The sequence below is a fragment of the Chlorocebus sabaeus genome, chromosome 1 (assembly GCF_047675955.1).
Source record: "Chlorocebus sabaeus isolate Y175 chromosome 1, mChlSab1.0.hap1, whole genome shotgun sequence".
Taxonomy (NCBI): Eukaryota; Metazoa; Chordata; class Mammalia; order Primates; family Cercopithecidae; genus Chlorocebus; species Chlorocebus sabaeus.
The window spans coordinates 31,256,189-31,281,742 of record NC_132904.1 but is presented as its reverse complement, the minus strand read 5'-3'; the positions used below and the strand labels follow the sequence as shown (position 1 = coordinate 31,281,742).

General features: G+C 42.8%; 1 protein-coding gene across 3 annotated transcripts in view; it reads left to right on the top strand.

Annotated features, from left to right (window-relative positions):
• KIAA1549L (KIAA1549 like) overlaps positions 1–25,554 on the top strand; it is a 289,089-nt gene that overhangs the window by 212,770 nt on the left and 50,765 nt on the right. For 2 of the 3 annotated variants that reach the window (XM_073017450.1, XM_073017434.1), the window contains exons 12-15: positions 3,054–3,238; positions 10,649–10,776; positions 15,841–16,022; positions 18,945–19,162. In XM_073017450.1, the coding sequence (XP_072873551.1) occupies positions 3,054–3,238; positions 10,649–10,776; positions 15,841–16,022; positions 18,945–19,162 (713 nt within the window). The remainder of the gene's footprint in view (positions 1–3,053; positions 3,239–10,648; positions 10,777–15,840; positions 16,023–18,944; positions 19,163–25,554) is intronic. The other variant, XM_008002531.3, reaches the window with a different exon arrangement.

Below are 25,554 nucleotides of genomic sequence, written 5' to 3'. Positions count from 1 at the left end.
ACTAATGTGCCTAATGGGCAATTGATTAATCTCAGGTGATTTTCCAGTTGAAAGCTAAAAGACCAGTACCCTGGGAGGCAGAAGAGTGAGGGAGTAGTAGTCTTAAGTCCTGCACCACTTAGCTGTGTGATCTTGGGCAAGTCACTGAACCTCTCTGAGCTTTTGTTTTCTTATCTGTGAAATGAAGGCTGTGGTGTTTGCCTTGCTTACTTCCCAGGTTTGTTGCAGGATGAGATATCAGTGTTTTACATGCTGTAAGTACCAAACATACACAGGGATTGTTGTGATTAATAACACAGGTGTAATTAACCTAATAGCAATGGCCACCTTTTAAGCTCAGAATTTCTTAATATCTTTCTTTGTGTACATCCATCATTGACTCAATCACCTGAAATATCCAGTGGATAACTTTAACCCAGTGTGAAAGGTAAAGGGTGAAATCCAGAGGGAGGAGAGAGAAAGTGGGAGATGGGACCAGAGCCAGCTTTCCCTATCATTAGGTTCTTGGGAAGTCTTAGCTGCTATTGGAGCCTCCCACTTCCTCACAAACAGGCCAGGAGTGTTGCACAGGAGCCAGGTCATGTACGGCAGGAGATGCTAACCAAGCTAGGAAGCTGCAGAAGGAAAGAAACGTCCGTGGGAAGACTCATCAAATAGTGGTTAGATGTTCCAGCTCTGGGTCACATAGTCCTAGGTTCAAATGCTGACTCCATCAGAGCTCTGTGAGCCTGGGTAAGCTGCTTAACTTCTCTAAACCTCAGTTGCTTCATCTATAAACTGGGGACTCGTGATAATACCTACCTTCTTGAACTATAGTGAAGACGCAATGATATAAGTTGTTTACTGTGTTTAGTACTGTGCCATTAATATCAAATGAGGCTGAAACTGAGCCCCTTGAGGGTGAGGAACCAGTTATTTAACTTTGTATGTTCAGCACCAAGGACAGTCCCTGTCGTTGGAACAAAACTGAATAGGATAATGGGGGCATGAGGGTGTGGTACAAAAGGGGCCAACAGGACATGAGACTGGGCAGGCAAGTTCAGCTGCCATGTGAAGGGCTTTGAATGCCTCACCAAAGCATTTGGGGAGACATTCAAGGCCCTTCACAGTTTAAACGAGGGAGTGATGCAACCATATGTGTTTTAAGGGAGATAATTTTGGAAGCTCATCGGGGTAGGCCTGGAAACGAGCTAAATTGGAAGCAATAAGACTGAGGCAGGAGATAGGGAAACAGTGGACCTGGGGAGTAAAAGTCAGCTTCCAGAAACATTTCAGACGTTGAATCTAATTGGTGACCAATTGGTTGTGGAAGGAGCAGGCAATTCAGTATTTGAGGGACATTACCAAGTCATCTGAAGGCTCTCTTCTGTTTCTTGTAGGCCAGGTTCAGGAAGGGAAAAGAACAGAGACTGCCTTCCCTCAGCAAACGCTGTTTCAGAAACGCAGTTCCAGGTCCTGGCCTCAGAATATCACTGATCACCACATAGGTCAGAGTGTATGTCTCAGAGAAGAGAAGGGGGTGATCGCACTTCCCAGAGTGAGTTTCTCAGGGAACTGGGGGAACTGTCCATGGCAAAGCTATAGGCAGCCTCAAATAAAAAAGCCTTGTTGGAAGTAGCAATAAAACTCCATCCTGTTCTGAGACATAGTGGTGAGATTTGACAGGTTAGGCCACAGTTCTAGACTGGATTGTGAAATTCGCTGGAACCTTCCTGTTGTATTTCTTAGCTAAATTAGCTGCTGAAGGAGAAGCTGCTAATCATATCAAGTTCTGATATACTCTAAATGACAGAGGTTGAATTTCATCTGCAAATTTTCTTGAAAAAACTCACTGCTGTCCATTTCACCTGGACTAGGATTTATCAGGAAAGCAAAAGTAATAACTAATATTCATTGAGCACTTACCATTGGCTAGGCACTTATCTAAGTGCTGAACTTGAATTTCTTATTTAATCCTTACAGCATTCCCTTAAGAGTGGTTATATTTTGCTCTCACAAATGTGTAAATTTTATCCTGTTTATACTCTTATCTCCAATTAATGTAATAACAATGGCCATCTTTTAAGCTTGATCAAGAAACTGATGTGCAGAGAGTTTCAGTAACTTACCCAAGGTCACTCAGCTAATGAATGGCGGAGTCAGGATTTGAACCCAGACAATCTGCTTTTGAAACTGCCACTTTTACCCACCACACTGTCCTGCCTCAAATCTGTATTGTACTGCTTTGGGGTATAAAGCGGAATAGAGGCACTTTCAGGAATTGTTTAAATATGCCTCTTGGTTTTTATTACCACACTACTAGATGTCTGTTGGATTTTGTTCAGAGCTGCCTTATGCACTTGGGATTTCAGACACTGTGCAATAAAACCTTGCCAGTTTCTCGGGAATGAATCATAGGAGAGCCAGCCTACTTAAGGGAGAAGTCTGGATTAAAGAGTGACTCCATACATTATTAATGATTGCGTGGCTTTGCATTCGATAGCACACTTCACTCTGTTCAGATCTGTGGTCCGCTTTAATACTCAAGGGTGGTAGAGGTAAAGCAGATAGGATTATCTTCATTTCTCAGATGAAAAAATTGAGATTCAGAGTTCAAGTGACTTGGCAAAGTCACACATGTGCTATTACACATAAAGCTATACAAGCATGGAGTGAAGGGGTAACCAAATATTTCTAGGCAGGAGTTAATCCACAGGACCGATTTAATGTATTAATTGAGTTGTTTCTCATTTGCAGCATCCATTGGCTTAAAATTCATGGTCTAAAATCTTTGAAAGAGGTTTGTTCTTAAACACCTGTTTACATGTTGTTTACAGTCTTCGTTTTTCTGAGCAAGTCTTATCTGTAGAGATTCTGTAGCTGGATGGAATTAACATGGATTCTGATTTTGAAGACATGGAAATAATGATGGGGATTTGAGTTAACTCTTGTTTATTAATTAGAAAGCTAAGTTTGGTCCCATCATTGTACTTCGCTGCCTGTCATCTCTTAAATCCATGGTTAGAGTCACACTTCACTAGAAATATGACTGCAAATCTGTTTCTTCTTTGCAGCCTGTGCAAGGCTTTGATTATGCCAAGCAACACCTGGGCCAGCAAGGGGCAGATGAGGAGGTCATCCCTGTGACTCAGGAGACGGTGGTCCTCCCACTGCCCATTAGAGATGCTCCTCAGGAAAGAGACGTCGCTCAGGATGGAAGCACCATCAAGACTGCCAAATCCACTGAAACCAGGAAGAGGTAGGCATGGGGCTGACTTCTGCCTCTCTGTGTCAGCAAGAGAAATAATTGATGATGAGAAAAGCTGATGCCCTAAAGTTAATTGCACGGTTCTCTTTAAAAATTCCCCTTCATGCCGATTTTGAATATTTGAAAAGATACTAATGGAGATGATGAGAATCACAATACCTGCTTAGCCTGGGCCACCTTTTGTAAGGTTTTATGTCGCTGATAACCACAACAGCAGAGATTTAGTTCTTATATTTACTATAGCAAATTTAGCACTGATGTCACACTTACATTTTAAACTTATGTTAAAAGCAGTGCCTTTGATTCAGTATAGCTGTATTTTATCTGGCAATTTCTCAATGGGGGTTTCTGATTTCAGCCAAAACCATATATTTAGTTTATACTATAAACAGAGCACTTTGACAGACATCCCTTTAGGACTACAAAAATGTGTAAGATTGATTTGTGACCCCAGGAGTCTCATGATGGAGGAGGCAGAGAGATAAATAACTGGAATACCGAGCATGAGGTTTCAGTGCCTGTGCTGGAGAGTGCAGGGCTGTAACAAAGACAGGAAGAAGAACTTAATTCTGAACAGGGAAAACCTCATGGAGAAGGTTATCCTTTAGCTGAGCCTTGAAAACTGAGTGAGATCTGAATAGTTGGGAAGATTTAAGGGCATCTAGTCTAAAAAGAGTGGGGAGAGAAGAGGCACATGTATGTTCTCTAAACGCTGAGTGTCCCCAGAGTTTAGAGTTCATAGTGGCTGGGTGTAATGAAGAATGAAACCAGAAGATAGATTAAAATTTTGGAGAGTCTTGACTGCCTGGCTAAGGCGTTTGACCTTTATTATCTAGGCAATGGGGAGCCACTGAAAGGTCTTTCAGAAGACTGCGATGTTAACCTATATGTTAGAAGGATATTTTGATGGCAATGTGGAAGAGGGATGGGAGAGGTTAGTTTAGAGGCCAAGAGACTCACTGTAAGGACTTTGCAATAGCCTTACAGAGATAATGAACCCTATGGCAGGCCCTGTTGGCTGGCTAAACCAACATGCGTTGCCAACTCCCTTCTTCCTTGTTGCCTGAGACCACTGTAGAGACTGAAAAAGCTACATCATCCATGTCTCCTTCCTTTGTCCCCTCCCTTTACCTAACATGTGTATTGATCATTTGCTGTTTATCAGGCACTGGGGATATTGCTGTGAATAAGACAAAGTTACTGTTCTTGGGCAGCTTACAATCTGGTGAGGAGAGATAGATAATAAACAAATAGAGAAACAAGTAAAATCTATCTATTTCTGGATCAGGTGGTGATGAGTACAAAGAAGACAAACCAAAGCATAGTTAAGGGATAGAGAAATGGAGAAGGAGACATAGTGCTATTTTAGCTAGGAAACTAAGGAAGACTTCTTTGATAAAGTGACATTTGAGAAAGACCTGATTGAAATGAGGTATAAACCACAAGGTTATCTGCAGGAGGAATGTACCAAGCAGATGAAACAGTATGTGCATCGCCCAGAGGAGGAAACATCTTGACATGCTTAAGGAAAAGCGGGATCAAGGGGGCTGGCATGAACTAGGGAGGAAGTGGTGGCAGATGAGGCTGGCAAGTTGCTGGAGGTTGATTATGTCAGGCTTTACAGACCAAAGTCAGGACTTGGGATTTTATTGTGAATAAAGATCAGATGTCAGTGGGGGGTTTTGAGAAAAGCAATGACATGATGTGACTTGCAGTTTTAAAGGCTCACTTTGGGCTTGGTACATGGCTCACACCTGTAATCCCAGCACTTTGAGAGGCCAAGGCAGGAGGATCACTTGAAGCCAGGAGTTCGAGACCAACCTGGGCAACCAAGCAAGACCTCATCTCTACAAAATAAAATTATATAAAAAATATTAGCCAGGTGCAGTGGTGTGTACCTGTAGTTCCAGCTACTGGGGAGGCTGAGGTGAGAGGATGGCTTGAGTGCAGGAATTCAAGTCTGCAGGGAGCTGTGATTGTGCCACTGCACTCCAGCCTGGATGACAGAGCGAGGCCTTGTCTCAAAATAAAATAAAAATAAATACAACAGGCTCAGTTTGGCTCCTGTGTGGCAAACAGACTGTAGGGATGCAGAGTAGACTCAGGGAGACCCTTTACAAGGCTACCGCCATGACCTAGGTAAGAGACGATAGTGTCATCGGATGGTGTGAGAGGTGGTTGGAGTTTAGAGATATTTTGAAGGAAGAGTTGAAAAGATTTGCTGATAGATTCTTGTGGAGTGACAGAAGTGGAGAGGAGTGAATTTGCCGTATATTGTGCTGGGGGATACTGGAGGAGAAGTAGTTTGTAGGGGATGGTCAAGAGTTTGAGTGTGGACATGTTACATTTGAGATGCTCATTAGATATATGAGTGGAGATGTTGAGAACTCAGTTAACCGTGAGTCTGGAGTTTAGAGGAGAGGTCCAGGGTAGAAATATAAATGTAGGAGTTGTCAGTGTGTAATTACTCTGTGATATTGGGAGGGATCACCTGGGAGAGTACAGATAGAGAAAAGAAAAGATCCAGGAACTGAACCCTGGAACACTGTCATGATTAGAGGTCCAGCAGATGAGGAAGAATCAACAAAGAAAAAGAAATAGTGTTAGGAAGAAGGGCATGAGAAGAATCAGAAGAAAAAAGAAAGTAAGATCCAAAAAGCCAAGAGAAGGAAGTAATTTGAGAAGGAAGGAGAGATCATCTGTATCAATTACCCACATTTTGTACTGGAATCAAGCAACAAGACAGCATATTTTCTTCCAAGAACTCTTGGTACCTCAGAAAGAGGTACAGAGGAGCAGAGGGTTGGATTTCAGCTTGTGTAGGAAAGAAGGTTGGGACATGTGGATTAGTTATCTATTGCTCCATAACAAACCACTCCAAAGCTTAATAACTTAAAACAACCATTTTTTTTAGCTCATTATTTCGGTGGGTCAGCACATTGGGCTGAGCTCAGCCGGATGGTTCTTCTTGTCTGAGCTAGGCTTGGCTGACCTTAGCTGCACCTGCTTATGCATCTCCAGTCAGGTGACAGATCAGCTGGGCTGACTTGTTGATAGTATCTTATCAGGAATACCCCAGGTAGCAAGGGCCTTTGTCCATGTGGTTTCTCATCCTCTAGCAGGCTAGTCCTGGCTTTCTCACAATGTGGTTGCAGGGCAGCAAGGAAAAAAAGCAAAAAACAACAACAAAAAAGCACCCAAAGCATAAGCATTTCTCAAATCTTTGCTTGTGTCATGGTTGCTACTGTCCTCTTGGATAAAGCAAGTCTCATGGTCGAGTCCAGACTCAGCATGAGAGAAGAGTACCCAAAGCTTATTGACAGAGATGTGTGAACAAGTTAGGACCATTACTATAATCATGCACCAACATGAGAGAGCATAAGCAGAGCAGAGCTGAAATGTACAGAGGCAATAGATGATTTACCTGAATTGACTTGCAAGTAGTATTACCTACAGCTATTATTCTCATCATGATCTTTGCCAAATACAACAAAGGCTTATTAATAACTTATTTATCACCTATTTAGAGGACACTGAAAAGAAATAGTGTTACTAAAATTAGGATATGAACATAGTACTTTCAGGAATAATAAAAATTATTTTTCACCCTTTCTAGTTGAATAATTTAAATTGCATAAAGTTTTCTTTAATTTTTTTTTAGAATAAGCACTTCTTGGATTAGCCAGGAATCTACTCTTGCTAATCACATTCAATTACCCCCAAATTTTTAATAAGAAATATTAACTGAGGAAACAAATACAGATGAAGAAGATAATATCTATATTCCTGAAGGATTTCTATATTTGCTTCTTTCTTTTTCGAGACAGGGGCTCATTCTGTTGCCCAGGCTGGAGTGCAGTGGGCAGATCTTAGCTCACTGCAACCTCTGCCTCCCGGATTCAAGCAATTCCCCTGCCTCAGCCTCCTAAGTAGCTGGGATTACAGGCATGTGCCACCATGCCTGGCTAATTTTTGTATTGTTTTGGTAGAGATGGAGTTTCACCATGTTGGCCAGGCTGGTCTCAAACTCCTGACCTCAAGTGATCTACCCACCTTGGCCTCCCAAAGCGCTGGGATTACAGGCGTGAGCCACCGTGCCCAGCCACTTTCATAATTTTAGTGTAAAAATATAATTTTACTAAGGGCTGGTTAGATCATTGCCAAAGCTGTAAGAGAAACCTCCTCTCTGTTGAAGTCCAGCTGACCACGGGAGCCTCTGATCATTTGAAAGATTTTCAAAACATCAAATTCAAGAGAAAACCCATTATGAATGTTATGTTCCTGGCTTCCCCATCTTGCCACATCATTTTTCTCATTCCTGCTAGATGAAAGCCTTCCCTCTCAGAATGGGTCTGTTAGATGATCCAAGAAGTTTCCTAAGTGAAAACCAGGAGAAACTGGTGGTTTGATGGTTATTAAGATACCTCAATTTTTATTAATTATTTTAGCACTGAACTCTGAGGGTTCAGTCACTTCCAGACAGCCAGATGGGTGTTCTGGGTCCTTTTCCTCCAGTGTAGAGTCTTGGCGAGTCTATTTTATTGGTGCATGACTGAGATTGTTGGGCCAGGATGGAGAATAAACCACTTACAGCTGTTTGCAAAGGGCAGTTCAGTGTAGTGATTGGCCATGATTCATGCCATGTTCAGCAGTTGATTGATCCTCAACCTGAGAATGTTCTTCCAGGCTCCATGTCCTCAGAATGGGTAGTGTTGCATTCAGTAGCCTCAAACTGCAGCCTCGCAGGTGACACTTTCTTGCTTTCAAAAACTTTTGTTACTGTCATGTGAGTAGACATGCATGCACAAACACACATGCACAAATCTCTATTTTTGAACAGAAGTTTTGACTTGATGACTCCGTGTAAACATGTCTATAAACAGAAGCAAAGAGTAAACCAGAGTTGGGTTTTGCTACCGAAATTTGCTCATTAACACCTTTCCATGGAGTGAGAGGAGCAGCCAGAAAATTGTTCCAGGATCAAATGAGGGAAAGGGTATGAAAATGCTACAAAAACCATTCAGGCCAGGCTTGGTGGCTCATGCCTGTAATCCCAGCACTTTGGGAGGCCGAGACAGATGCATCACTTGGGGTCAGGAGTTTGAGACCAGCCTGGGCAACATGTTGAAACCCCAGCTCTACTAAAAATACAAAAAAAAAAACAGCCTGGCATGGCGGCGGGCACTTGTAATCCCAGCTACTCTGATGGCTGAGGCAGGAGAATCGCTCGAACTCGGGAGACGGAGGTTGCAGTGAGCCGAGATTACACCACTGCACCCCAGGCTGGGTGACAGATCAAGACTCTAAAAAATCAATCAATCAATCAATCAATCAATCAGTATTTTGTGAATGTGAAGTAGGTTATAAAAAGCCTTTCCCTTTCCTATTTTTTTTTTCTGGATGTAAATTAAAGCCTTTTGTCCCAACTGTCCCAATGCCGCCAGTTGGGAGAGTAGGTGCCATTCACCAGAAGAGTCCGGAAACAATCTAGGGGTATGTGTCTTTTGTGTATGGGTGTTTGCACACCCAGCACTCAGCAATCAAATAGCTGTTGGGTAAATAACATATACTCAAGAAGTTAGTACCTATCCTTGTTTTCACAGACTACATTCTTTTATTACTCATTTTATATGATGTTAAAAGGTTAGATGAGAAAGATTGTGATCGAATAAATTTGGAAATGTTGGGTTAAACGAAACCAGATGAATCTCTCTGTGACAGAACTGATCAGTCTTCGATATGCTAAGGTGCATTAGGAATCTCCAAAGAAAGAATATAGTGAGCGTTTCCTACATTTAGGGAACTTTGGCGAGGAATGTCCCACTTGGCTTTAGTGTGCCACAGAATGCTCTTGGCAGATACTGCCTTATCCCATAGATATCTCGACTTTGATTGTTCATGGCTTTTAGGGTGCTAAAGTGTACAGACTGAGAACTCGAAATTCCCAGGGGAGGCAGAGGGGAGAGGGAAGGAGCAGGGAGAAGGGAGGAGGAGGCAGAGCAGCATCCAGAAGGATACACAGCTTCCAGCTGAGAAGCTGCTCGCCTACTGATGAAGTGCATTTATTCCAGACAGTTCTCCATTGTCAGGGATAGGTGTCCTTATTTTCTAAATTTGGACGATTGACAATAGAAGAACAAGAGGCCGCTAGACACCTGCCTCCCGCTTGTCTCCCACAGAGGGGAGGCGGTCAGTCTTTCTGCTCAACCGGACCCACGGGCTGGCATGGTCTGAGGCCAGAGGCAGCGTGAGTCTCAGTGGGGGCTCTCCAGATCCCATTCCCCCACAGAGTTCCAGAAGATGAGAGTCCCGCCCTGAGGAGGGAAAGAAGGCTGTGTGACTCGCCCTGTGTGAAGGGCTGCCTTATCTGGGGTCATTGTATGGGAGAGCAAAGGGAAGGTGTTCTGGGGTGTGGGAGGAGGGGGAGCCCTGGCTTCCAGGGCTGATTCGCCACTTCTCAACTCTGTCCTGGACAACACACTTCACTTCCATGAGTTTCATGTTCCTCACTTGCTAAACAAGGGTGGCAGTCACCAAATCAGTGGCTCATAATGATCATTAGCAGTTTTAAAAGCACTCAGCAAAGTCCTTGGTACACAGTAGGTGACCCTGGTGGGGAGCTCTTGGAGGGCATGGGGTGCTATCTTAGAGTCTCCACATACCTGTATATCTGGCACAGAGTGGATGAATGAAACATATTTCCTGAATGAACAAATAGCTCAAAATCAAAATGTAAGTGGGTAGTAGTTGCCACAGTTAGAGAGAGAGAGTATGTTTGTGTGTGTGTGTGTGTGTGTATGTGTGAAACTGACAGAGTGAAGCCCCTAGTGATGGGGTATTACGCAAAGAATAAGGCATAGTTGAGTTTTTGCTATGGAAATTTGCTTATTGATGCCTTTCCTTGGAATGAGAAGAGCAGCCTGAAAACTGAAAATTGGAAACGGAATGTTTTGTAGTCAAAGTCTAGGTAGTAAAGACAATAGCCAAAGAGAACCATGTGTGATACATGTCCCTGGAAATGCCCATGTGATTTAAACCCTCTGCAACACTATCCAGAATGCTGGGTATTAAAAAGAGGGCATGCTGCGTGGATGCCACCCTCGCCACCATTCCCATAGTCACAGCGGGGTGGTGGTTAATGAAACAGAGGTGGACACCCAGGGCAGCGCTCACTGAACTCTACAGGCTGAGCACTGCAAAACGGACTTCTGAGCAGCCAGCTTCTTAACCCACGCTGTAGTATGGGTGGTTTTGTTTTTTCCTTTTCTATATCGTTTCTTCTTTGTCCATTAAACTGGAATGAAAGGCTACAGACATTAAACTGTGCAAATAAAATAACCTTGAGAGGCGGCTGCTCTAGTTGAAACTTACCGTCTCCCCTGTTGCTATGGTTACCTCCAGCAGGTCGCCCAGTGAGAATGGCTCTGTCATCAGCAACGAATCAGGGAAGCCCAGCTCAGGGAGACGCTCACCCCAGAATGTAATGGCACAGCAGAAAGTGACAAAGGAGGAGGCAAGGAAGAGAAATGGTGAGAAGCCTTCCCGCCAAGAACCACCCCCAGCCACTCCCACGCGTGCCTGCACACGCATGCATGCCCATGTGTGTGCACACTCACACAGCCACTGGGCTCTGACCCTCAGTCATTCTTTCTATTCTGCCCCACAAGGGCCAGGAGTCTGTATGTACCCCTTGGATTTTCACCTTACCCCTTCTCTGAATTATCCTGTCTCACTTCCTCTGCCCCTGTTCTTGTGAAACTGTGCAGTTCCTTAGGAAAAACTTTTTACAGAATGAATTGATGTTTGCTTAGAGGTTTTTCTAATTCTCTAGTTAGAAATCCTCTTTAAAAATTTACAATTTCTAATCACGTGAATTGATGCAATTTCTTGCACCAGGTCCACTAAGGCAGCAGGTCTCTGAAATAATTGCTCATCTTGGAGATTCCTCTCATTTTCCTGCCCTGACTCCCCTGATAAGTTTCATGGGTTCAGTCTGTGCCACTGAGTCCAGATATTGCAACTCCACTTCTCCCAGGAAAAAACTAACCCAAAGCAATAAAGAAACAGATCTGTCATCAAAAAAAAAAGAAGAAAAAAAGAGAAAAAAGAAAAAAAAAAAAAAAACTTTATACTTCTGTCTTAATTCTCCAGGGAAGCTAAACTACTTAGTTTCTCACACAGATCTCTCCTTTGCTGTAAGGATTGACGTTGGGGTTTATTTATCAGGCATCTGAGCGCCATCGCTGTGGAGTGGCATTGTCTATAGATGGCCTCTGTCAACATCATTGTGCGGCTCCCTCTCCGGTTCCCACCTTGGTTCTGACTCTCATCTCCATGTGGCCCTTCTGTGTGTGTGATACTGGGTTACTGGGGCCAGAATTCAAGTACCCAGCACTACTGATTTCAGATCAGGGAAAAGTCCTTTTGGATTTTAATGGGTTGTAGGTGGAGCCTTACGGAAATGCCAGGTGAAAAGCTAAACGCTCTGGCACCCTGCTTATCTGCACTTCCCTTTCAAAGGAATTTGTGTGGTTCAGGGACTCTCTCTTGAAGCTAGTGTTGGAATTTTTTTTGTTTTCAAATGTCACTTTTATTTTTTTTTTTCCCCCCAACTGAAAAGGTAAGAGCAGAGAAAAAAAAAAAAAAAAAAACCAACAATACAGTGGATTTGTATTCTGTAGGGGAAATGTGCTCCCTGTTCCCATTTTCAGCTATTATATAAAGCACTTGTTTAAACTGTCATACCTATTTGGTTGTTGAAATTTTTTCTTTCCCTGAATTCTGCATGCGTGTAACACAGAGGCTATGCTTTCTACATCAGAATTGGGGTGTGACCTGTGGAATTTTCCTGAAATATCTACCCCACCTGGGACCACTAGACATCCTGCCATCAGCTCTATCAAGTGAGCACGCAGAGTCAGAGGTGCTCTAGATCTTGGAAAGAGGACTTGAATTCAGCAACTTTCTTCTCTTTCTTCCTAGGATGAGGTGCTGAGAGAGATGGGTAGAGAGAGTGAGGGGACAGCAGAGACAATGAACAGTGAAGCCATATGGGGAAGGTTGTTTTAACTAAATATTGTGACGGCCATCGCTACCTATCCAAGATGGTGCTGCCTGCCCTCCCAGCTCCGCCTGCTCCCTCACCTCCCCCCCTTTCCTTCCTTCCTTTCTTTATATACTTCCTGGAAATTTACAAGGTCACATCAGACTACTCACTCCTCCAGATGCCCCACTCACCCACCCCACTCCTCAGAGGACCCCAAATAACTCAATGTGTGTCTTTCTCTGACCTTTTTACTATGCATATGGCAACACACATGTATCTTTGTTTTTTGTTGTATTGCTTTGTTTTGTTTTATTAAATGGAATCAATGTGCGTATTGTTCTGTGCCCTTTTTCTTGCTTTAAACTGTGCCATACAAGGCTGCCTTCTTTATGAATACACATTTGCAAAGTGATGTCTTTTCCCCTTCCCTGCAAATAATGCATAGAAGATGAGAGAGTGGGGCTGGTTCCCAACCCCAACACTCCCCACTTAGCTGGTGAGATTCTGGCCTGCTCTAGATGTCCCTGCTGACCTTGCCCATTTCCATTTCTGCTTGTCTACCCTCTCTGCCTGCCTCTTTATTCTATTTAGGTCACTTTGATTATTTAAATATAAGGCTCAGAAAACAGGTGGGTGCATGAATAAAATGCAATTACTATGCCAGGTTGAGGTTTTTGCTTGTTTGCTCTATTAAAAAGCCATTCTTCCCAGGGTTAGAGTGCTTGCTTGGTTGCATTTTATTTTTGCCTAAAGTAAATCCAGTGAATTTGGGGGTCTGGTTGCTTCTGTTTCACTGTAGGTTGCTATTCCGTAAGGTTTTAGGTTTGAGATTTTCCAATAGAAACAATAGAACCAACTTGTCTCGTGTAAAACTCAACAGACATCAGAATTTTAGGATAGACCCTTATGAAAACCTACGCTTGTTCTTTTTATCAGAGGGTTCCATTTTATCATAATCCTAGGTTAGAGTTTACCAATAAAATCAATAGTGTATTTTATTGCATTGGAAGATGAACCGAAGGAAGGAAGAAAATAACATTGAATGGAATTGTGGAATTATGGAGAAAACAAAAAAGTATATTTTCATCACCTTGCCAGCTTGCAAAAAGTATTGGGTCATTCTGGCTCAGGGTCTCATGAGGTCATAGTTAAGATGTTGGCCTGAGCTGTCATCTAAAGTCTTAACTGGCAAAAACCAATAGATGTGGGCATGGCCGTGGTGAAAAGGGAAGGCTTATACATGCTGATGAGAATGTAAATCAGTACAACCCCTGTGGAAAACAGTACAGAGATTCCTTAAAGAACTAAAAGTAGATCTACTATTTTATCCAGCAATCAATCCCACTCCTGGGTATCTACCCAAATGAAAAGAAGTATATGAAAAAAGACACTTGCACATGCGTATTTATAGCAGCACAAGTCACAATCACAAAGGTAGGGAACCAACCAAGTGCCCATCGACCAATGAGTGGATAAAGAAAATGTAGTATAAATACCCCATGGAATACACTACTCAACCATAAGAAGGAATGAAATAATGTTTTTTGCAGCAACTTGGAGGGAACCGGAGGCCGTAATTCTAAGTGAAGTAACTCAGGAATGGAAAACCAAATACTACATATTCTCACTCATAAGTGGGAGCTAAGCTATGAGGACACAAAGGCACAGCAAGTGATATAATGGATTTTGGGGACAGAGGAGAGGGTGAGAGGCGGGTGAGGGATAAAAGACTACATATTGGGTGCAGTGTACACTACTTAGGTGATGAGTACACTAAAATCTCAGAATTTACCACTATAGAATTCATCTTTGTAACCAAAAATCACTTGTACTGCAAAAGCTATTGAAGTTTAAAAAAGAGAAAAATGAAAATAAAAAATACAGTCTTGATGGGGGCTTGCAGGATGGTCAGTCATGGCTCTTGACAGGGGACTTCAGATCCTTGCCACATGGACCTTTCCATAGGACTGCTTCAGGGTCCTCAGAATGTGGCAGCTGGCTTTCTTTAGAGTAAGTGATCCGAGAGAGAGAGAGAGCAAGGTGGAAGCCATGATTGACTGATTGATTGATTGATTGATTGATTGATTTTTACGACTAAGCCTTGGAAGTTACATATTGTCATTTCTGCAGTTTCCTATTGGTTACACAGGTCAGTCCTATTCATCCTGGGTATGAATATCAGGAGGTGAGAATTCTTAGGAGCCACCTTATTGGCTGGCTCTCGTAGATGGCTTGTAATAGCAAGTGTCCAGGTGGCAGATAATGGTGGCCAGGCCAGAGCTGCCCAGCAAAACTATACTCTAAAAATATAGATGCATCTGGTAACACATTCAAATAGAGATTTTCCTCTGTCATTGGCTGCTTGGTGGCCTGCTATTTGCAAATCAGCCCACAGAACTTAAAAAAAAAAATCCAATTATAACCCATTGTTACACTCTGAAGTGTTTTAGCCACTTTGTAAAAATAACAATTTACTTGGCTTAATTTGACAAATCTTCTGTGATTATGATAAGTGACAGAATGATACAAACTATGTGTTTCTCAGTAATTTAAATAACATCCCAATCTCTTGAGCAGACAGGAGGAAAGATGAATACACTGCTATTACATTCATATTTTATGTAACACCTCTTTTGCTCCTAAATTGTATACTGGTTTAGTCGTTTGAATAGGCTTAATGTATCTCTTGCCTAGCCATGCTTAATAAGCTGTCATTCTTATAGTTACTTAATGGGAATATGCTTTAAGAACAAGTAAATCAGCAAGAAACCAGGAGCTCTGGAACTTCCGTCAGCTTAGTTATGGAAGCTCAAGGCAGACTGGTGTCTTTTAGCAATTGCAGCAGAATTATCTGTCAGAAGGGAGGATTAATTTAACAGAGCGTAGGTAGAAATGCTTCTACTTAATTAGGGGAGTTGTCTGTAGCTTTAAATTAGTTTCTCTGGCGGAATTTTCATAGCTTTCTTTTATTTTAGACAAATAGAAGAAACCAAAACCCAAATCACTGGGGAAGCAACCTTCAGAAGGGGGGGAAAAAACAATGTGTCAGCCACTATAACTGTGGCTTGTTGACCAAGGAAGACTTGTTACTTTAACATCTTGTAAAGATTGGTAGCATTGGTGGCTGAACCTGAACTGAATGCTGTTAGTCTGAGGATTGTCAAATTTAAAGGGTAGTTACAAGGTTTAGCCAAACTCACTTTTCTCACTTCTAACTGAAACATAGAGAAAGACGTTACTTTTTAATTTTTTTCCAACTGTGTTATGTCATAGTTTTGAAAGAATGGTCCTTACTGTTTAAATTCAAATCTCTACAGTTCTTTCCTACCCATTGATAAGGCAACGGAGGGATAAATCATACAGATCTTAAATTTAAGGGAAAACTGCTAGCAATAGCGAGCCCTTGTTGGCACAGAAGCAGATGCTGTCATTTCTGAGGTTGTTTTGAGTAAAGTAATGTCCTTAGGCTGTGAGTCTCACATAAATTCTCCTGGGATCACACAGCCCCCCTACATCAGAAAATCGATGTGTTTATGTTGTGCTTCAGTGCCAGCGAGTGATGAAGAGGAGGGAGCAGTTCTATTTGACAACTCCAGCAAGGTGGCCGCTGAACCCTTTGACACATCTTCTGGGTCTGTGCAGCTCATTGCCATAAAACCCACAGCCCTCCCCGTGGTGCCCCCCACCTCGGACAGGAGCCAGGAGTCATCGGCAGTCCTCAACGGCGAGGTGAGTGCCTGGGGACCCAGGGCAGGAGATGGTCTACTCAGACTTGGGAAATTTGGATGAAGGAACAACACCGTGAATACTGGGTGCAGATTGCACCTAGGGCCATATAGGTCATCTTTACCTCCACATGTACCAGACCTCTGCAGAATGAATCAGGACACAGGTCACCCAAAATGAGTTTGTTGGGTGATGTTTTCAGAGCACTTCCTGTGTTCATTAAAATCCCAGGGGAACTTTTAAAAAAACGTGATTATGAAAAGAAGCATCAGGAGTTCCACTCCGCGACCGCCTCACACACACAGCCTTTTGCCTTTCTTGGTAACACTTCTAAACTGTCCATCGTGGGATGTTGCTTGTAGTGGGGATAGAAGGGGCTTGAACTGAGAGGGAACCAGGGAAGATAACGTCATATGGACAGGGATGTGGGCCACTCTGTGGACTTCGAAATGACATTTATTCCTTTGAGCAAACTTGAAACAACTCATTGGCTGCTTCCAGAAAGCTATCAATGGATATCATGATGCTAATCAACTTTCCTAAGAGTCTGAAAAAAAAAATTGTAACATTCACCGTAGAGTGATGATTTCATCAAAGAAAATTAAGATAGATAGATAGATAGATAGATAGATAGATAGATAGATAGATAGATGCCAGAAGTTAGGTAAAAATTATCTGCGTTTCCTTCATCTTCGGCAGCAGAGTGGCCAGTGGACTGAAAATGTTTATGAACTTTAAGAAGATGCGTTTGGACCCTACAAGTGAACATTCACATTACATGTGTGCCCAAGCATGTGCACACACGTGCTCTTAATTTTTCTGTTCTTAAGCTGCCAGGTTGGTTGTTCATTTCATTTATTTATACCCAGCTATTGTTACCTGAAACAGGTGGGAGATTTCCAAAGTTTTAAAGTCTTTTTCCCACCACACGTCAAGGAACATGTTATGGCCCTATAAAACCAGGTATTATAAATATGCAGCATCTGGGCCCCTTATAAAAGCATTTTACAGACCTGACTCAGAAAGCAACTCTTGTTTTCTGGGCAGAAAGACTCAGATGGCCTAAAGATGTGATGGGTAAACCTTCATCGATTAAAAAAAAATAGCTGGTTGTGGACATACAGAGCACTTCTCTTTCAACCTTTTCATTGTTTAGACCAAGAAGCTGAAACTTGAGGCGTCAAGTGGATTGCTCAAAGTCACATGGCAGGTTATGGTGACAGCCATGAGGTTGAGGTCCCCTGACTTCCTGTCCGGTGCTCCTTTCCTCTCTTTGACTTACTACAGGCTATCAGAGAATAATAGCATTGTGCTTAAAAGAATATGGATTCTCAAGCCATGCCTCAGGGGTTTGAACCTCAGATCTTTTACTTACTGTGTGACCTTGAGCACATTAGTTCATTTCTCTGTGCCTCAGTATCTCCATTTATAAAATAGGGCTGCTGTGAAGATCAAATTGTTTAATATATGTAACGTACTTAGAGTAGTGCCTAGCACACAATAAGCACTTTTATGATGATAATTATTATTACTATTGTTGTTATCACCACCCATTAGACAGCCAATGAAGAAAGATCATGTACTTTATGCCCCTCAGCTCTACAATTTAAGAATCTGGATGTCTTCTCAAAACCAGTCACAGCCACTGAATTTTCTCTTGGGCACAATTCTGCCACCAGACATGCAAACCCCATAATTAGAGGCCTCTGAGGTTGACACTAATGCATTGATAACTGCTGTTGATTTGGACCCTCTGCTCAGCTATGGACACATGTGATGTGATGGCCACCAGGCCTGGATCTTTTCATCCCAGCTTAATAATATGAATGTCATAGAGACACATTCCAAATCTGGGATAGATTCAACTTATCACCCCCTTTTCCTCCCAAGCCCATCACCTTGTCAAAGAAGGAGAGCAAATCAGCATCTTCCTTGTCCGGAAATTGATGCTGTATTTTGGTAGTTAAAGGAATGGACCTTGCTGGCATTTGGATTGGAAGAGAGCCCTGAACTGTTCTCTATAATTTGCTGCCTTGTGGAGCCTGACACAGATTGTCTTGTAATTTTCTTCCTCCTTCTATTATGGGTGGCTGGTTTAAATGAGGAAAGCACAAGCCAGAAGCCATACGTTTTTCTTTTGTAAATTACATGACATTCTTTTAAAGATTATTTTTAAGAAAACAGGAAGTTTGGAAATGTTGATGTGACGTTCTCATCATTTGTTATTTATTTAGCACAGTCACTTGCTTATATCAACAGATTGCAAGGTACATTAGCCACATTCCCTTCTGAAAGACCAGACTGCCTTTGCCCTATAGGGCAGGACCTGGTTGGTGTTAGTAGCCATACAAGGCTTCAAAATTACCTATCTCTCAAGAAAGGCATGGATTAAAAAAACATGCTGTCGGATGCAGGTTGACAGTGTGGAAAGGCGTTGGGAGCGGCCCCTTCCACCCTGTCTGTCCCAACTCAGCCTCTTCAGGAACTTGCCGTCTTATCCTGGACACCAGCTGAAGGGCAGCAAAGGCCACTGGGTTCCCCAGGACTGGAGCTAGACTCAGGGCACTGAGAACTGGCAGAGGCACCCACACAGAGGGACCAAAAGGGTGTAGGCATAATTAAGGCCAAGCCACATTGCTGAGAGCATGGAGTCAGGCCTAGGCCTGAACAGAGACAGGACAGACCAGGGAGAAGAAAGCCTTGGAGGAAGGTCTCAGGTGATTCAGGTGAGTGCCAGGCTCCACATTATCTGTAGTCTACTGTTGTAGGCTTGCTCAGAATGGGACGCAGGTGGGTCTGGCTAGCTCGGAGGCCCAGACGTGATGCCTGTGATGGGTTTCTAGAAGTGATAACCTCCTGGTGAAAGTCTCCCACCTGCTGGCCTCACTGGGTCAGGTGTGGGCCTGAGACTGTCTCTCTCCCCAGGTGAACAAAGCCCTGAAGCAGAAGTCAGACATCGAGCACTATCGGAACAAGCTGCGCCTCAAAGCCAAGAGGAAGGGATATTACGACTTCCCTGCAGTGGAGACGAGCAAGGGTCTGACCGAAAGAAAAAAGATGTATGAAAAAGCCCCAAAGGAAATGGAGCATGTTTTGGATCCAGATTCAGAACTCTGTGCTCCATTCACCGAGTCTAAAAACAGGTGCAGTCTCGAAGGGATTCTGTAAAGGGTGCTGTATCATTGGTGGGATAAGGGCAGGCCTTGGGCAGTATATCCTGGTCCCTTATCTGGTACTGTAGGATTGTGATCTTTGCAGTCCACTGATCTGTACCACACTGGTCTGTGCAAGCAGGTGCTCTATAATGAGTCTGAAGGAGAATAACATTAAAGCCATTAAAAAAAAATACTTGGGCAAACAACCATAATTGTCCTTTAGCTTAGTGATATTTTCAAACCAGTTGCTTTTTCAGAGCTCAATGAAGATTATAATTATCACCTACCTAATGGTGCAACTTCCAGATCAAGGGACATTGTATTGCTCAATTGTTTTAGAGGCTCTTGCATAAGAAAAGCAAATTTCATGCCTCACCTTTTCATTCAGCCTCAGTAAGTACTTACTGCACAGGTGCTCAGAGCTCCATGCTGGTTTATCTCATTCATTCACAGACTTGTTCATTTATTCAATGTATATGTATTAGGTACCATTCAAGATACTGAATGCTGTCATGCTCATGTGGGCTTATTCATTCATTCAGTTTGAATTCCTTCAGCATTTAATTGTGGACAAGACAGTCCTATTGCTGCTCTTATGGAACTTAGGGTCTAATGGGAGAGAAAGAATCACCCCAAAAGTTTATTAATGACAAGTGTGGTGGGTGTTTGAAGTGTGAGGTGCTGTAACGATCTAAAAGGGAGTCCTGTCCCAGCGAGGAAGGGCTAAGCCAGATGGTTTAAATTGGCATCTGCCTTAGTTCTTTCTGTGCCGCTATAACAGAATACCTGAGACTGGGTAATTTATAATGAACAGAAACATATTTTCTCACAGTTCTAGAGGCTGGGAAGTCCAAGATCAAGGTGCCGGCATCTGGCAAGGGCCGTCTTGCTGCTGCATCCCATGGCAGAAGGCAGAGGGCAAAGAGAGAGCAAGAGCAGGCCAAATTCATCCTTTTATAACAGCACCAATTCCACCCATGAGGAGGAGCCCTCCTGGCCCTGTCACCTCCCAAATGTCCCACCTCCTGATACCACCATGGCAGGAACCACATTTCAACATGAGGTTTGGAGGGGAAAAACATTCAGACCATGGCTGCAGCCTTCCAAGGTTTGTTGCTGACTAAGCAGAGTGATTTCACATGCTGGGTCAGAGGCAGAGGTTAGTGAACCCAAACATGTCCACCTTTCTTCCTTTCCTACCTACCTGAAGCGCTTTCATAATTTGAGGCCACCTCTTTCCAATACATAGTCTCCTTGGTGACTCCCCTCTGGCTTTGAGCATGCCACCGCCCCAACATGCCACAGAGCCATGATAGACACATTGTCCACAGATTGGGAGCCATAGGGCAGTTTCTGGCCTGAGTAGGTACTTATTAAAAGCAAAAATGACTCTGTGACAGGCTTGGATGAAAGCCACAGAGTCAAGCTGGGAGGTGGGGCTAAATTTTATGAATTGGATCAACATAATTTATTTTCAATAAAGAAAAGAGAGAATTCTCAACCAGTGCTTAATTTACCATGCTTCTAATTAGGCTTGGTTGGTATGACAAGCTATTGATATAAAATCACACCATGACAGGGTTCACAATGCCTGTGTCACTGTGTTAATACCTGTAGAAAAAAAGGAAAAAAGATGGGAGTTTTTATAGGGAGGCTGATTGGTTCTTTAGCTTTTATTTTATACTTCAGAGGGTTTTACTTCAGTGGTCTTTGGGATGGGAGCTGTTTTTTCTGGATTTCCTGCTGACACTCAGGGAAAATGAAAGCCACAAAATCAAGGTGAGAGGTGGGGCTGAATTTTATGACTTGCATTAACATAATCATTTTCATGTACAAATTAAAGAAACTTAGGAAGTTACTTGAGAAACAAAAATTTCAGTTAAGGCTTTTTATGAAAAGAGAATGAACAAAGAATGAACCAGACTTGTTTCTGTAAAGAGGCATCTCCTCTGCCTAGCACAGGTGCAGGCCAGACTCTTGGGACCTTTCGATGACCTGCTAATGCCATGCATTATGTAGCTAATTCTCAGCAAATGTTCATTGAAGAAATGGTTTCATGATCATAAAACACCAAAAATAATTTTTAAAACATTTTTGACCAGTTAAGGGGAAAATATGGATAGCCATAAACTGGGCGAGCTAGGAATAGGAATGGAGATAGGATCAGCCAGAGATGAGAATGGGAAGGGACAGACAGAAAAAAAGAGAGGGACAACCTCGGTAAACTCAGAGGTATTATTCTTGACACACTCTGCTATTGACTCCAGAGACTGCTGACTGTTCATCTGCTATCACAGGTTAGAGTTACCTGTTAATTACTGTTCACAGTACAACCCTCCAGAGGTTCTGCTTTCAGTGACCAAGCCACAGCAGGACAAGTGAAGGAATCATGCTCTAGTCCAGAGGTAGCATCAGTATATTAGGCCAGTCTCTTTTTTTTTTTTTTTTTTGGTAGAGATGGGGTTTTGCCATGTTGCGCAGGCTGGTCTCGAACTCCTGGGCTCAAGCAGTTCTCCTGCCTTGGTCTCCCAGAGTGCTGGGATTACAGGCATGAGCCACTGTGCCCGGCCATCCATTCTTGCATTGCTATAAAAAAATACCTGAGACTGGGTAGTTTATTTTTTTCTTTTATTTTAGGTTTGAAGTTACATGGGCAGGTTTGTTATATAGGTAAACTTCTGTCACGGGGTTGGTTGATGATTTCATCACTCAGGTATTAAGCTTATTACCTAATAGTCATTTTTTCTGCCCTCTCCCTCCTTCCACCCTCCACCCTTAAGTATACCTCAGTGTCTGTTGTTCCATTTGTGTTCATGAATTCTCATCATTTAGCACCCACTTATAAGAAAGAACATATGGTATTTGGTTTTCTGTTCCTGTATTAGTTTGCCGAGGATAATAGCTTCCAACTCCATCCATGTTCCTGCAGAAGACATGATCTTGTTCTTTATTATGGCTGCATAATATTCCATGGTGTATATGTATCACTTTTTTCTTTTCATCCAATCTGTCATTCATGGGCATTTAGGTCGATTCCATATTTTTGCAACTGTGAACAGTACAGCAATGAACATTCTCATGCATGTGTCTTTATGGTAGAATGATTTCTGTTCCTCTGAATATGTAATAGTAATGGAATTGCTGGCTCAAATGGTAGTTCTGTTCTTAGCTCTTTGAGGAATTGCCATACTGCTTTCTACAATGGTTGAACTAATTTACACTCCCACGTGTGTAAGAGTTCTCTTTTTTCTGTAACCTCACCAGCATCTACTATTTTTTGACTTTTTAATCATAGCCATTCTGACTGGTATGAGATGGTACCTCATTTTGGTTTTGATTTGCATTTCTCCAGTGATCAGTGATATTGAGTTTTTTTCATATGCTTGTTGGCCACATGTATATCTTCTTTTGAAAAGGAGACTGGGTAATTTATAAAGAAAAGAGGTTTAATTGGCTTGCGGTTCTGCAGGCTGTGGAAACAAGGCACCAGCATCTTCTTAGAGAGGCCTCAGGGAGCTTTTCCTCATGGTGGAAGGAAAGCAGAAGCAAAAGAGAGCTGGGGCAGGGAGATGCCATACACTCTTAAACAACCAGATCTCACGAGAACTCACTCACTGTCGGAGGGACAGCACCAACCCATGAGGGATCCACCCCCGTGATCCAGTCACTTCCCAGCAGGCCCCACCTCCAACACTGGGGATTACATTTCAACATGAGATATGGGTGGAGACAAATATCCAAACTAGATCAATCAGTAACCAGAATTTTACCTTAAGACCTAAATTAAATCAAATAAAAGACAAAGTTTAGGTTCCAAGTGTTGACTCATCACTAAATCTTTTAAAAATCATTTTCAGAGTCTTAAAAAAAATCAGAACACCTCATTTTTACATTTTAAATTCTTACCCTGAGACACAAAGTACGTAACATAATTAAGATGGTTGCTGTTGGTGGCCCCAGTCCATGCCCTCAGCTCTCCCTGTGCCTGTCCAGCCCAGCAGCTTCCTACTCACTATAGGCATCTGTGACTCCGACTTAAAGGCTTTTTCATGGCAGCCACCAACCAGAAGTGTCATGTAGTTAAGACACTGTGGAGCATCCTCAGTCCATAACAGATGGAAACTGGTAGATAAATACTCCTGGCAAGGGAACTGGAAGCGTAAGTTACACTGTTGCAATAACTACATTTTTTAGTTTCTATATTTGATGATTTGGACATCTGCGGCCTTGCTGACCCCAGAGAAACTGTCCTCCCCAGGCTACTGGATTCCTAGTGCTAATAAACAACTCACCTGCAAACACGCCTTTCATGTGCAAAGCAGCCAATGCAGAACCCAAACATCAACTGCCTTCTTTGTATGGTCTCACAGGGCTCTCTACTCTGAGTCACTGTCTGCTTGCCCTGATTACCCCAGGGCCAGATACCAGACAACTCAGGACAGCCCTTGTGCCCCAGAAATCTGCCAAAAGTATTCAATCAAGATTAGTCACACTCCCCTGTGGTGTGGCCTGTTCCCTCCTCTTGGGATCTGTGAGTGTAACAAGCTATATGTATTTTTTTTTTTTTTTGGCAGGGGCGGGGGCGGTGAGGGAGATGGAGTCTCCCTCTGTCACCAGGCTGGAGTGCTGTGGCACTATCTTGGCTCACTGCAACCTCCAACTCCCTGGTTCAAGTGATTCTCCTATATCAGCTTCCCAAGTAGCTGGGAGGAGTACAGGCAGGCGCCACCATGCCCAGCTAATTTTTGTATTTTTAGTAGAGATGGGGTTTCACCATGTTGGCCAGGATGGTCTCAATCTCCTGACCTCTTGATCAGCCTGGCTCACCCTCCCAAATTGCTAGGATTACAGGTGTGAGCCACTGTGCCTGGCCTCAAGCTATATTTTTAATGGCAGTCATGTCCTGATCTATTGGCCATGCCATACCTAAATAATAATAAAACCTACCTTCTAAAACAACTGTCTCCCACACTTTTCCAGTGAGTTTGAGCCTCCATTGCCCAAAACACAAATCTACTCCATATCATACCCTTTATTGATTTTCCTTCCTTCCCTCTGTCATTTCCCTACTCCCCAGCTAGTGCTTCTTGGAGCCACCTCCCAAATAAATGACTTACACTCCAATCATTCTAGAACCTGCTTCTAGGGAACCCAACATAAAGTAATAATATATAAAGATGGAGTTGCTCTGTTGGAAGCTGAGCCGCCTCCTCCTGCTCCTCAGTCCTTCCCAGGCCATCTCTATGGAGCCCTGGGGTTCCATAGAAAGAGAACATAATTTGAGAACTTCTTTCTTAAACTATATTGGGATTAACAAACAAGTAAAACTCATCATTACCCACCCAGCAGTATTTTCAGAGGTAAAAAACTTACTTCTCAAGTTTGCATGCTTCAAAATGTATTGCCTTTAATAAGTATATAGCAAAATATCAATAAGAAATGAATATACCTAATGGAATGCTATCTTATTAAAATAGGTAATTTCTCTACCTGAGAGTCTAATTTATTTTTAAATAGATGCTTGCATACCAGGCCTGCATTGGTGGTCTGGAAATTGAAATCCATGTTAAGAGCAGTCTTTAAGCTGTATATTTTAAGGGGATGTTGCTTCCGAGAGAAAAGTAGACTGGTATACACTTCAGTGCTACCTACATTTACAGTTGTTGACAGGGCTTACACACTCTCGCTATTGTATTTCTAACACTTGCAAAATAACCTACTTAAGTGTCAATTGCTTATCTTAGTATTTACTCCACCACCAGCCTTATTAGTAAATCTTTTCTAAATGGGCTAATTGATAATCTCAAGACAGTTGTAAAGTCTGCCTTTTCCCAAAAATGATGTGTAATTAGGTCAAGGATGAGAATTCTTCTGGAGTCTGCAGAAGGTGTGAATCACTTGGAGCAGATTGTTTCAACCGCTCACTGAGGTTGGGCTTCCCTAAAGGAAGCCTCTAACTGCAGACAACTGTAGGGCACAGTTTATACTATTCGCTTGTGAGCACCGTTACTAGAATTAGTCAGAATTCTTTGGGCTGCAAATGATGGAAATCCAGCACAACTGGTTAAATAAAAGGGGAATGTATTATTGAGCATTATGGAAAAGTCAAGGCTTTGGCATGGCTGGATCAAGGGGTCAGACGATGTCTCCTATGTTAGATCTTGCTCTCTCTTCACTCTCTGCCGCCCCCATTTTCAGGCAGGCTCTTACCTCGTGGTGACAAACTGACTGTCAGCAACTCCTGGCATATATCCTATCTTCTTAGAAACCCCAATGCCAACAGAATGCCTCTTTCCTAGTTGACCTAGCAAAAGCCCCGAGACTCAGTCCCACCAGAACAACTCAGGTCAGGTGCCCAGCCCCTGACCCATCACTGTGGC